Source organism: Topomyia yanbarensis, chromosome 2 (genome assembly GCF_030247195.1).
Source record: "Topomyia yanbarensis strain Yona2022 chromosome 2, ASM3024719v1, whole genome shotgun sequence".
In the NCBI taxonomy this organism is placed as follows: Eukaryota; Metazoa; Arthropoda; class Insecta; order Diptera; family Culicidae; genus Topomyia; species Topomyia yanbarensis.
In genome coordinates, this window is record NC_080671.1 from 53822058 (window position 1) to 53837004 (window position 14947).

The 14947-nt window shown below is 38.5% G+C and overlaps 1 protein-coding gene across 4 annotated transcripts in view; it reads right to left on the reverse strand.

Annotated features, from left to right (window-relative positions):
• The window catches only part of LOC131685100 (facilitated trehalose transporter Tret1-like), a 77788-nt gene that overhangs the window by 8902 nt on the left and 53939 nt on the right, over positions 1 to 14947 (reverse strand). For all 4 annotated transcript variants that reach the window (XM_058968550.1, XM_058968548.1, XM_058968547.1 and 1 more), the window contains exon 3: positions 5675 to 6198. In XM_058968550.1, the coding sequence (XP_058824533.1) occupies positions 5675 to 6198 (524 nt within the window). The remainder of the gene's footprint in view (positions 1 to 5674; positions 6199 to 14947) is intronic.

Below are 14947 nucleotides of genomic sequence, written 5' to 3' on the forward strand. Positions count from 1 at the left end.
ATTCTGAAGATTTTTGGAAATTTCAATATAAGTGGAAGTGGCTCGATTTTGAAACCCATCTTCTTGTATTTCTGAAAATCGATTTAGTTTTCTTGGATTATTTAGATCCAAAATGTAATCTATGTTTCTGTTAAGGTATGCACAGCTTCTAATTTGAACAGCGAAATAAATTTGGTGATAGAAATGCTTAAATTGTTCATTTTTTACAGATATAGAAAACAATAGATGGGATGCGCCTTTTTTAAATTTTGTTCCATTCGAGCCGCCATGACATCACCAAATCACCACAAAATTTGCTTATGAGTTCAATATATGGGAGCTGTCAAGTTGTCCCCGGGCTGAATATTTACGAGCACCATTCGTCGAACCGTTAACGTCAACAGAGTTTCAATAGAGGTAGAATATGGAGTCATTGTTACTATACGTCAGATAATTGTTGATGTTCACGAAGGTCTCGATCCGGCTATTTAGTAGCCGTATCCGTGTCCGCCGGTTTCAGGAAGTGTTTCTAAACCCCTTCCGCTTCTAGTTGATCCAGAATCCGGAGCAGTACGGATTCAGTTGAGCCATCGCTCGATGGTTGTGCATGAATAATTTTGAGTTTTTCTCTGCCGGAGCAATGTAAAAGAATATGCTATTAAATACGAAAACTTCTCTTAGATGAACGAAATGAATTCGTGCGACCAACGAAATTGTTCGTAATATACATAGACGTTTATTAAAATAAACAAAACATTTCGTTGCATTCACGAAAATTAATGTAGTTTTAACGACAGCATTCGTGCAATGTACACTAAATAAGTAAAATTTACGAAAACTTTCGTTCATCAAGCGACCATTTCTTCATATCGCAATAAAATCGATTTTGCCAGATCTGTTTTTTTAACTAAAAAAATCGGTGTTGTCAAACATCGATCCCAAAAGATCGAATGAAAAAATAAGAAGATAATAAATACGAAAACTTTTCTAAGATGAACGAAATGAATTCGTGCGACCAACGAAGTCGTTCGTAATATACACAAACATTTATTGAAATAAACGAATGATTTCATTTCATTCACGAAAAATAATGTCGTTATCAACGATTACATTCGTGCAAAGTAACCTAAATAAGTAAAATTCACGAAAATTTTCGTTCATCAAGCGGCCATTTCTTCGTACCACAGTAAAATCGATTTGGCCACTTTTAAATAAAAAAAATCGATGTTGTCAAACATCGATCCCAAATGATTGACTGAAAACAATAAGAGGCTAATAATACGAAAAATTTTCTAATATGTACAAAATGAATTCGTGCGACCAACGAAATCGCTTGTAATTTACAGAACTGTTTATTAAAATAAACGAAACATTTCGTTTCATTCCCGAAAAATAATGCCGTTTTCAACAATAACATTCATGTAATGTACACTAAATATGTAAAATTTATGAAAACTTTCGTTCATCAAGCGGCCATTACTTCACAACACAATCTTTTTAGTCCTCAATAGAAGGGAGCAGGTTGAATTAAAATCGATTTTGCCAGATCGATCCTTTTAGTTAATTGAAAAAATCGTTGTTGTCAAACATCGATCCTAAAATATCGATTGAAAAAATAATATGCTAATGAATACGAAAACTTTCCTAAGATGAACGAAACGAAATCGTGCGACCAACGAAATCGTTCATCATATACATAAACATTTATTAAAATACACGAAACATTTCGTTTCGTTCATGAAAAATAATGTCGTTATCAACGATTATATTCGTGCAATGTAAACTAAATAAGTAAAATTTACGAAAACTTTCGTTCATCAAGCGGCCATTTCTTCGTACCATCAATAAAATCGATTTGGCCACATCGATTTTTTCAAATAAAAAAAATCTATGTTGTCAAACATCGATCCCAAAAGATCGACTGAAAACAATAAGAGGATAATTAATACGAACACTTTTCTAAGATAAACGAAATTAATTCGTGCGACCAACGAAATCGTTCGTAATATACACACACGTTTATTAAAATAAACAAAACATTTCGTTTCATTCACGAAAAATAATGTCGTTATCAACGATAACATTCGTGCAGTATACATTAAACGTGTAAAATTTACGAAAGATTTCGTTCACCAAGCGGCCATTCTTGTTCATGAAATGAACGAAACCTACTATGTAGAATGCACGAAAATACTTCGTTGCAGGAAACGACGAATGAATTCGTGTATTGTATGATCGATTTCATTATATTTACGAATTTATATTATCAGTGCGGTCCGGAAGGTAACCTCCACGTGGCGCTGAAGACCGCGCTCCTGGCGTTCCGGACATGTTCAGGATAGTTCTGCAGAAATGCTTGAACGAAAGCTACTTCCTGGATATACAGAAGATTTAGAAGTTACTGTTGCTGTCAAAGCCAGGAAAGGGATCTCGACGGTAGCCACCATCCGCACAATCATTGCTAGTGCGGAGAAACCATCGAAGCAAAAGAGAAGGGATAATCGTTACTGACTCGTGGTAACTATCGACGTGAAGAATGCGTTCACAAATCACAGCACCAGCTGGATTGCTATCACTGTACGGCTGCACAGAATGCGGGTCCTGGATTATTTGGGCAAGGTTCTGAAAAATTACTTTCAGAACCGAGTACAGGTCGAGGAGACCAACATGGAGCAGAGGTCGATAAGGGTCATGGCGGAAGTACCTCAACCTGTCGAATATAATGCACGACGGAGTGTTAACACTGAAACTACACAACGGAGTTGAGATTGTCGGTTTTGTAGATGATGCTGTACTGATGATAACCAGCGAGACCGTTGAGGAAATAGGGATGTTGACGGTAGAGACAATAGGTACAGTGGAGGTCTGTGGAAAGCAACTAGCGGAGAAATACAAAAAATGCAAGCAGACTTGTTTGCCAAGTGGCAGTAAGAGAAAGACAACGCGGAGAAAGGAAGGTAGGATTACCAACTCATAATCAAAGTATACGCGTGGGTGCATAGGAAGCATGGAGAGGTTCCGCTTTCACTTGACGCAGTTCTTGTCCAGGCACGGGTGCTTCCGGAAGTGTCTAAACCTGTATCGGTTTGGGCATGCTTTGTCACCTTTTTGCCCGGAGTGTGTGACCGTGCAAGAGACACTGGAACACGTGACTTTCAAATGCTTTAGATTAGAAGAAATTCGAAGTAACAATCGACAATATCGTCGGAGAGATGTGCCACGATGAGCATATCTGGGATGCTCTCAACAGAATAGTGTCGAGTATACTTTCCGAGTTTTAGAACAAGGGGCGAAGGAGTCAAGTAGCGCCGTCAGCTAGAAAGTCGCCGGGAAACCACAAATCGGTTTAAGGAAGCAGATGAGGTCCATCGCCAAGGACCAGTTAAGTAGTACGTGACGTAGCACAGGGTTTAGATTGTCGGGCGCCAGCGAACCGGATGTCAGGCTCCACCGGAATCGCCGGACCGACCTCGACACCCTAGCGGGTAGCTCGTGACTAGGCCAGATCCACCGATGGGAACTTGAACGAGTAGATCGCGTCAACAACGGGTCCTCGGGCGGTAGTGAACCGGGAGCTACGCCCCATCCGGAATCGCTGGACAGACCACGACACCTACTGGCTGGCCTGTTGAGTAGGCTAGGTCCGCCGGGGACTAGATCGAGACGAAGTGTATAGCTAAATGGCTCACGTAAACGAGTATCGGTATCGGGAAAAATTCACTATCGGGGAATTCGCCGTGGAACCATCAGATTATATCGCGACAAATTTGGAAGCTAATTGGCTCACTAAACAGACATTGGTAACTAGAGGAATTTCGCCGCCGGGGAATTTCGAGTTGGTGTAGGGTAGTTTAAACGCCGGAAAGTATTCGAGTAAACCTGGATAAAATTGGGAGCTAAATGGAAGCGGATAGCGTCTCGGAAGAAATTTCTCCATCAGGGAACTCTCAGTCGGAGTAGGGTGAGTTCACCGCCGGTTAGATCGTGATAAAGCTAGAAACTGGGTGGCTCACGGAAATAGGAGCTAAAGCTAAATGGAACCAAAAATTAAACGGCTTACTGAGATCAATTGGAGAACAAGAGAATAGTCGAGAGTTAAATGGCTCAAATATCGAGACATTTCATGGAGCAAATGAGGCTCCGAGATAGCTGCGGAAAAGTCGCGAGTAAAAGAAGGAGGTGCGATGAAAGCACAACGAATCCCCTCACGGTGTAATATCTTGATGTAGTTCCGTGGCGGAGAAAGATGAAAAATAGTACGGTGTGTTATTAGTGGTTAGACAAGAAAGTGAGTCCCACACGGTGCCAATGCACTACAGACCATGTTCGTTGAACTGAGTCAAATGGAATATGAGACGTGTTCTTCCGGGCCTCGGTTAATAAGTCGAAGTTTGGAGCGATAACATAACCTTTCAATATGAGAAAGGCAAAACGACATTCAATTCGTGTCTACCGCGCTGAGTGAAATTTTTCGTTTGTTTGCCTTGTCATTCCTTCGTTCGGTGCAGCGCATTCATTCAGGTATTTTCAGTTCAAATACAACTTCAGTTGCAAACTGAATTTCGTTTCTATGCTGGCTCTGAGAGGGATTAACGACAAAAAATTCAACATAGGGTAAAGGCCTATTTTAACCATACTGATGTTGGTTCCCCACTAATTCATTAATTACTCAGCCTACAATCAATGGAATGCGTACAAATTGGCATCAACAGCTTTGCTTCGTTTTTAAGAAATGTGATAAAAACACAAATGCGCTGAAAACGGCGAAATTCTCGAGTTTGTGCGCAACGAAAACGCGAATCGATTGTCCCTATTGTTGCGCTACCATTTGACTCAATGCGTAGAACAAAGATGGCAGACACTACTCTAACCAATGGCTTCAACTGGGTAGGGTGATAATAGAAACATGGCGAAAATAGGCTCATCACCCTACATATATTACGCAGTTCACTTTAGCTAGAAAATGTAAATAAAGCTACATTCCACCTACAATTTATCCACGTATATTAAATGAATGCCTTGGTTGAAGAAAGAATTTATTTGTCTTCTGTATTGAAAGGTTCGATTCTGCGCAAAATGTCAGTCAGATTAATCAGAGAGGCATTGAAACTAAATTTCGTTCCAAGTTTCGATAAATTTCGCACCACTGACATAGGAGTAAAAGGGCATATCACAATAGTCCTAAAATGGTGACGCACACTCGAAAACATGTTGGTGACCCTTTATCCCATCATTTCAGTCGTTACATTCTAGATCCATTAGATCAGCTTCAGTATCACTAGTTGTATAGCTGAAAATCCAACTCGGTTTACCTCACTTTACCGGTGAAAACAAACTTGTTCCGAAACTAATTCATTTCATGTGTTAAATGATACTTCAATAGGGTTTGAAATTACAAACCTATACGGAATACATGCTTTTATTTTTTAAGCACCATTTTCGTTACTCTCTTCTGTTTCTCGGGCTATAATTTTATACTTCCATAATCCAGGAAAGTTGAACATTGCCAAGAAATAGAAACTCGGCTCAAGACAGTACAGACTTCCTTTCGGTCGTGCGTGTATGAGCCTGTATAGTTTATTTTCTGTTCCATGTCTATGACTGATTCATTTCTTTGGTTTTGCTTCATCATTAATTTGCCGAAAAAATAATAAACCTAAATGATAAAATATTTCAGAAGTTTCCAAATACTTACCCAATGATGCAATAGTCGGTCCCGACGATATCAATGACCCACGCATATCAGGACGCGAAACTTCGGTAATGTACACGATAGCCGGGCTCGTCCCTATGGCACAGGCGAAACCGGTCAGCACTCGGCCGACCATGATCCAGAAGAAACTGTCGGCCAATGCAATGGCAATCCAGCCAACGATGCACGGGATCGCCGCCAGCTTGATGGTGTTCAAACGGCCCAGATACTCCATCAACACACCGGCAAACAGCGAACCGATCGGGACCATAATTACAATGATCGATGCAATCCATGATGATTGTGCTTTCGTGACTACCACGTCGCTATCTGGGTCCTCCAGCTGGGGAATCAGGATCGCGGAGTACGCTAGCGAAATGCCGATAACGATGTGGAAGGCTGCGGCGATGATTGCTGAAAAAATCTGTGGCAATGCGGACCTCGTATTGGTTTCATATTTGCTAAGCGATCGACAACTGGAGATGACTTCACGAAATGCATTCTCTGTATTCTGCTCACTATTTTCTCTGTCAACAGGGAGTAGAAAAGATTAAGTCAATTAGTGTACAAGTCGTTGAACATATGTTGGAGTGAAAATTGCTTGAAATAATGACCGGTAATGAAAATTATTATGATAATGACGACGATGATGATGATGATGATAACAGTCGTTCGCCAACCGACCTAACCTAATCAATTGAAAGTGAACCAGACCGGCTTGTGCGAGCCACAGCAGTTGAACTAGGTCGAGAATAGGAAACTGTGGAAAGCTTGATTGCGAAAATGTACGACCGGTTAGGTGTAATCGGCCGAGCACAACGCCAATCACCTGTCGGTTGTAAATGGGACTCGGAAAACTGGATGAATTAGTATCAGTGTAGGTTGTACCTGCTATACGAGGTCACTTCAAGTTCAATGCCATTCAGGTGCAACAGTCGTAGATCTTCAGGGAGCAGTGTAATTATTTGTCATAATGCCGTTATGGTCGAAACCTTCGCGGTACGAGTTTGGGTGTGTCAAGAGTAATTATCGGCAGTAATCAGCTGGTTGAATGTTCAACAGCCCTGAATCTAGAAAGCTGCTGGGCTCGATTTTCAAAAGTTCAGGGTAACTGAAACAGTCTTTTGAAGATTACCTGAAATTTTACGCAATCGATTGATTTCAGAGCTCTGTTCCTAGATAAAACTTATCGAAACTAATGGATTTTTTAACAGCAGTTTTGTTTCTAGACCAACTCTAGGAATCAGCATGTCAATATTTTGTTAAAGGTAAATGTGCGTGTCAATATTTTGTTAAAGGAAAACAAGTTTTATTAACACGGATTTCAAAAACAGTACAGTAGTAAAACAAAAATCGAAGTCGTTCAAAAGAAAAGTGAAGTTAATATCGCTACATCGTATTACATCTCTCGTAAGCCGGGTATTTATACCGATTAAAGGTAGTCAAAATTTTTCTGGTTAACGCAGGCGTAATTTTAGGTAACATAGTAAGGATTAGCTCAAATATTAATTTAATATCTTACCACAAACATTAAATAAAAGGCTTTTTGGGTATTTTTAAAGTTATATTAAAGCGGCTTGTTGCATGCTGAATCTACATAAATACACGTCGAATGTCATACATGGAGGTATGCAAATAGTCCATTGACACATGACTTATATCCAACGTAGACAGAAAATACGCCGACTATACGCCATATTTGCAGAATAGTTAATCGTTACCTTCTAATGATTTCAAAAGGGTTGTATCACACTGTAACAGAAATGGGCTTCCTATCTTAATCGGTAGTCATACAAATACCAGTCACATTAATTTGAACAGATCAGATGTCCATTTGAGAGACTATGAATTGATGAAATACTTAGATAGCACGAATTTGCATATATAGAGTAGAATGGGATCAAATAGGTATGGGGGTACAATAGGTATAGGGCATTATCTTTGCTATGTTACTGCAGAAGTCGCTCATATTGTGTGAATTAAATACACGGTAGAGAAAATCGTCGATGACTGTCATTTCGGCTGTTACCGTGGATCAGCTGTATCAGTTACGGCGTCATTTATATTTTCGCGTGTTGTTCTGCGAAAACGCATTGTCTTTTGTCCTCTGTACACGGAAAAAATTCCGTTCATAAATTCATGAACAAGAGATCATGATTTCGTGAACTGAACGATTTACAAAAATCGTGACCAAATTCCTGAAATTATTTCATATTTTCATATTTATTGATTCAAATACTTGTAGAGTAAGAGTATTCTCTTATAAATTACTACAATTGGTGAAAATGTTGTTCAAACCACAAATAATGAATTTAAATAATCAAACAAAAAAAATAATTAAACTAATACTAATAAAAAAAATTTTTGTATGCTGTCCAGTTCCCCAGCCTACTGCTCATCCCAATCCATTTAATTTCCTCCACTCAACCAGTTCAAGCACTCACGATAGAATCTTGCTGTAGATAAAATAGTGTGAATATTAGCAGGCAGCTGATTCCATAGAATTATTGCACGAACGAAGAAGGTACTACCGTAATGAGAGGAGTTATGCTGCGGTACAACATAGTGTCTTACTCTAGCGCTCCTAAATGGCCGTAGTTTTTCAAGCAGATAGTTGGGACCCAGGTGGATAATTTTGAATAAGGTAATACAGCATCTTAGTTTAAAGAATTCATAAAAAGAGCAGCCTAAAAGCTGCTGTTGTAAATGTGTAACTCTGGCGTACCTTGATAAATTAAAGACCCATCGTATGCAGTGATTCAAGGCAATACGCAAACGATCCAAAATACCAGCAGATGCGTTCAAAATCAATTCAAGCCCATAGGAAAAGTGTGGCCTCAAGAGAGCATTAAAGAGCTTGATTTTAGATGATACTGGTAACATACCCGCCGTTAGTCGTAAATGACGAAGTCCAGCATAAATTTTTCCGCATTGAGAATTTACTTGAGAGTCCCACTCTAAATTATTTTGAAATATTATTCCGAGATTTGGTGCTTTGTCAACGTATTCGATTATATCGTTATTTATTATTAGATTAGGTGGTTGCATGCGTATTTGTCGTCTAGATATAAACATAGCTTTCGTTTTAGATGGATTTATGGGAAGAAGATTTCTAGATGACCATTGCGAAATATTTCTTAAATCATTGTTTATTAGACGAGCCATTTCCTCTAAAGATGCATCAATTGAACAGAGGTACAATTGAACATCATCTGCGAACATGTGGATCATGCAGACTTTAAGTACTAATGGAAGATCATTAATGAATAATGAGAACAACAGCGAACCGAGTACTGATCCTTGGGGTACACCTGACAAAATACTAATGGGAGCAGAAACATTACCTTCGATATCAACAACTTGGGTACGACTACTTAAGTACGAATTGATTAGGGAAACAGCCTCACGGCAGAATCCAAATTGATGAGATAATTTTTTCAGTAGCTTGACATGCGAGACCCTGTCAAAAGCTTTTGAAAAATCAATGACAATTTTTATCAATTATTTATCAATTTTTATCAATGACCTCGTGTATATCATCATGCACCTTAAGCAGAGAAGAGGTTGTGCTGTGCCCAGACCGAAAACCAGATTGGTAAGGACTGAGCAGATTGAATCGATGAACATATTCTTGGATCTGACATTTAAGGATCTTTTCAAATGCTTTCGACAAAGAGCATAAGATGCTGATTGGACGCAGATTATTCAAACTTGTATTTGCAGGCGTTTTCCGAATTGGAATGACTTTTGCAGTTTTCCATGCTCGTGGAAAACTGGAGGTTGAAATAATTAAATTAAACAGGTAGGACATTGGTCTTATTATAAAGGGTAAGATCAGCTTAATGAACTTCAAAGGAACACCATCCATACCAATAGCGTTAGATGAAATTGACAAAATTGCATTTGAAATATCCAATTCAGAACATGGGGAAAAACGAAAACCGTCAGAATTTAGTGGAGGGATCGTAGGTAACTCAGGATCAATCGTAAAATTTTCACCAAAAAACGCATTCACTTCATCACTGGTATTTGGCATTTTTACGCTAATATTAGACTTAGTGGCTACATTCAGATGTTTAAGTTTCCTCCAAAGCTCTTTACTAGAGTTAGTAGCCCCTAAGTTATTGTCCAAAAACTTTTGCTTTGCTTTGTTTATCAAGCTGGTTACTCGGTTACGAAGCCTTTTGAACTGATTATGATCAGATTCATTTCTAGTGAAAGTCCAAAGCCGGTACGCAATGTCTCTATTAATCATGGCATTCTGTATTTCATGGTTGAACCACAACGTATTGCGACTAGGCCGTATCTGTTGCAAAGGAACGAAATTTTCAAAAAGATTGACTATGTGTACATTCATATGACAGATGCTTACATAATCATCAAGTAATGCCACATTCATAACCGCTCGTGGTATATCGGCAATACCTTGTCCTGCTCGTGCAATATTTATCTGATCAACCGACATTGAGGAACAAAAACAAGGTCAACAATGAGAGCATGAACCGGGGAAATAGAATGGAGGAAGGGAATGGAGAGAGCACCAAATTGAGGAACCAAACAGCATAAGTTTCAAAAGATTTCGTTAATATTATACTCATCTAAATGTGGTTTTCGATCACTTATTCAATTGAAGATAGCAAAATGCAACAATGATTGCTTCGGCGATGATGGCGTAGAAGGGCAACAGGAATAACAGCAACTTAGCACCAACAGCAACTCGGCAGCAACAGCAACAGCTTAATCGATCCATCAAGGTTCGGCGATGTATGACTTTTAGGAGGGATGATATCAAGGATAACTTAAAGGAACGGAATCATGGACACACTAAGGAAGGAATAAACGATTTTCATAGGAAAGGGCGGTTTTAAATTTTTTTGACGCGATCCAACGATGCTCGACTTTTAGGAAGAAAGATAACAAGGATAACTATAGGAACGGAATGATGGGAATATAAATGAAGGAATATACGAATTTCTTAGGAAAGGGTATTAACTACTTTCACGGTGTTTGCTCCATCCGTACTCCACTAATTGGTCCACATGGTAAATCGGCAGCGCAGGAACATCGTCACGCGGCTTCACAAAAACAATTCCATCCTTGGTAAAAACATGATGAATTCTCCCAGTATGTTTCAGCTTTAAGGCAATCCCTTTGGTATGACGAGCAGATTCGGAGAGATTTTCATTGAGGAAGACACGCTTGTCCACATCGTATCCAAGTTGGTTCAGATTCAAATTCTTCTTTGCGATGTAGCGGTGAAAAAAATCATCTCGTGATGCTCTGAAGGCAAACTGGATCAGAATCGGTGGTGTCGCACCCGCAACAATAGGTGCTCGAGCCAATCGCTTGGTGTAAACAAGAGGAACATCAGCATCGCCGTATCCAAGAGCCGCAGTAATCTTCTGCATCACAATGGCTATGTTCTCCGTGGGCTGGTATGGTAACCCAGTGAGAATAAGGTCGTTTGATTTTGGCAACCTGCTAACAGCATCATTATTTTTATACACATCCAGTTCCATTCTCGCATGCGAATCATTTATCCGATTGATATCACGGGCATAATCGGCCTCCAGTTGGTGCACCTCATCACGCAGAGTAGCAATTTCACAAACAATGGTATTATTGCTGGACTCGATCTTCTTTTCAATTTTCCTATTACCGTCGTCGATCATCTGTTGTATCCGCACCAGCAGACTGTCGAAGTTTTGCACTGGATCGTCGCTCTTATCCAAGTCGTCCCTCGAGCGCTTTGTATTTTGGTTCTCACCTCTGGAACCAGTTGATGGAGCAAGTGTAGATTTGCTCATCTTAGTAGTCAAAGCACGAGTCAGTGTTCTGTTTGTGTTCATCTAGTGAGTGGTCGGGGTAGTGTTGGAGCGTTTATGAGTAGCAGGAGAACACAATTGCGGTATGAAGCCAATATGGAGTACACTTTTGAAGGCGCACTTTTGAAGGCGATTTATTTTCACTAGCGTTGATAATGTTCTTGTACTCCACACTATCCGGGTAGATTTTCACTTAATGAGTTCAAAAATCGAAGGGTAGCGTTGCTTGAGAATATATTACTAGCCAACAATCTTCGTTGAATCGCGACCACGAACAACTCACATACTACCACTACTACTACCACTCATGATGGATGTGAATTGTGAAATTGTGAATAATAAGCCTCGTATTCATGAAACTATTTGTGTTTTTAAAAAATTAGTTCACCCCATGTCGGTACATTCGAATGTTTGGTTGGATTACTGTTGTTGTTCCCTAGACATGTTTAGTTTTTGTTATGATTCGTGTTCATAATTTGGGAATACACAGCCGACAGTCAAACGATGTTCATGATTTCAGGAGTTTATTCTCGATTTTTGTGATTTTTCATCACGCTACCGGGCTATTTTATTCATGAGTTTACTATCGGATTTTTCTGTCAGACTGGCAGGATTTCAGGATCATAGTCGCGCATTTCGTGATTTTTATTCACGTTATCGTCATATTTTAGTCATGAATAGAATAATTCATGTTCATGATCTCAAGATCTTGGTCACGATTTTTGATATTTTAATCACAAGTAAGGTGGTTTATGTTCATTATTTCAGGAACTTTGTCATTATTTTCGTGATTTCTATTTACGTCGACGTGATATTTTAGTAACGAGTAGAGATTTATGTTTATTTGTGTTCTTGATTTCAGGATTTTAGTTTTAGTTTAGTTAGATTTTTGACATTTTTGTCACGAAGTGTGGTTTATGTTCATGATTTCAAGATCTTAGTTACGATTATCGTAATTTCTGTTCACGTTATCCTGATATTTTATTATAGAGCTTACTTTTCAATTTGACAGGTGGCGTAATGTGACTCATGTTCAGGATATCAGCAGTTTTATTCTATTTTATTCCAACTCGATTTGTGGTTCTCAACGCAGCTTTTGTTTGATGTCAAGACATCACACTGAACCTTATCAAATGAATAACGGTGTTCGAGGCACTAATAGTTTTCTTATATCTACTATTCATACCTATTATTGGCCGCTAGCAGCTGTTCATTTCATAAAAAAGTGCATGGACCAAAAATGATTTCACGAATATTACCTCAAATTTCATTACCATTCATTTCATTACCATGTTGCATGAAATTGAAAATGATAAGGAATATATTTTAAATATTACAAGCACACAAAATAAATCGTAAATCATGTACTATGAATCATGAACTAATTCACGAATCCATGAATAATATTTCATAATTTTGTGAACTATTTGACGAGCACGAATTATCAAACGTATACTAGAAATCATGAACCAATTCACGAATACATGAATAATATTTTATGAATTCGTGAACTGTTTCACGATCACGAATGGTAAGTCGTAACTTTTATGTTAAGTTTCATGAAACAGTTCACGAATACCTGAGCAATATTTGATGATTTTGTGAACTATTTCACGAGCATGAATGGTAAGTCGTGACTATTATACTAGGATTCATGAACCAGTTCACGAATACATGAAACATATTTAATAATTTTGTGAACTATTTCACGAGCACGGATATTGGATCGTGCTTAATATATTAGGAATTATGAATTAGCTCACGAGGATTGAAGGGATTCATGAATAAAATTCCGAGTTTTATGAACTAGTTCACAAATGTTTTGATTTTGTGAGCTAATGTTCCTAAATCTATGAACAACATCACGAGTTAACCTTTGGTTTTATGAATAATATTCATAAAGTTGTGAACTAGCTCACGTACAGCAAATCGATTTGGTAGTGACATGGCGGAAACCGTGACTGAAGTTTTCAAAACAAAAACAAATATTTTGTCTACACGTTGTTGGCTACACAGTGCAGAGAAAACTTGAAGAACACATACCAACGTCTCCATGCTCCCGCATGTGATCGCTGCTACAATGATGTGAAGTTTATATAGCTCATTCGAACAGCTACCCATCATGTGTCGCTATGGCCTATGGTATAAGTAGGCGTTTTAACGAGTAGATGTTTGTCGGTTCGGGTTCAGATGCTACCGGCTAGCTTTTTTTTCTAATAAGGCTTAGTTCCCAACACAAACATACATTATAAACAGCGGGAAAGTGGTACAAAGCAAAAGGCGTCAATGTCGATACTGAAATATCGGCGCGGCAGCGGGGAGCCAAACGATATTATCTCACTCATAGTTAGTGTGAATCGTATATATGTCATTTTACTACTCAGCGAGTACATGTCGTCATGGTACGGGTTGTAAAGAGGTGTTTTAGCGAATAGATGTTTGTCGGCTCTAATCTAGGAATCTGACGGTCGGATTTTGTACTATAAGTTTCAGATCTTGAGCTAATTATAGCAGCGGAGAAAAGAATTGAACAAAATAAAATGCAGTGCAGTACAGCAGCAACGACGAGATTACCTGTGATGGATGGGAGGGCGGGGGTTATGTAAGGTGTAAGGTGGAGAAGAAAGGGAATCTTTTGTGAAATTCGTAAGCAGCAATTTGATACGAAACCAAATACTAAAAACGGGTGTGTGTGTTATCGATTTTTTTCCTGAACGTTGCATTCGTCTCGAACTAGTTCACGGATCCATGAATAATATTTCTTAATTTTGTGAACTATTAGACGAGCACGCATTGTCAGTCGTAAACTAGGGGTCATGAACCAATTCACGAATGCATGAATAATATTTTATGATTTCGTGAACTATTTCACGATCACGAATGGTAAGTCGTGACTATTATGTTGGGTATCATGAATCAGTTCACGAATACATGAACAATATTTCATGATTTTGTGAACTATTTCACGAGCATGAATGGATAATGGATCGTGACTAATATATTAGGAATCATGAATTAGTTCACAAATACACGATCAATATTTGAAGATTTTGTGAACTATTTCACGAGCATCAATGGTAAGTCGTGACTACCCAAGTAACAATTGAAGTTTTATAGCATGCTATAAGTGCAATCTAAGTTTTATGAGTAGCTATAAAACTACCATAACACCTCAATTGTTACTAAGGTATTATACTAGGATTCATGAACGAGTTCACGAATACATGAAAAATATTTTATAATTTTGTGAACTATTTCACGAGTACGGATATTGGATCGTGACTAATATATTAGGAATCATGAATTAGTTCACGAGGATTGAAGGGATTCATGAATAAAATTCCGAGTTTTGTGAACTAGTTCACAAGAAAATATCCAGAATGTTTTGATTTTGTGAACTAATGTTCCTAAATCTATGAACATCATGAGTTAACCTTCGGTTTTATGAATA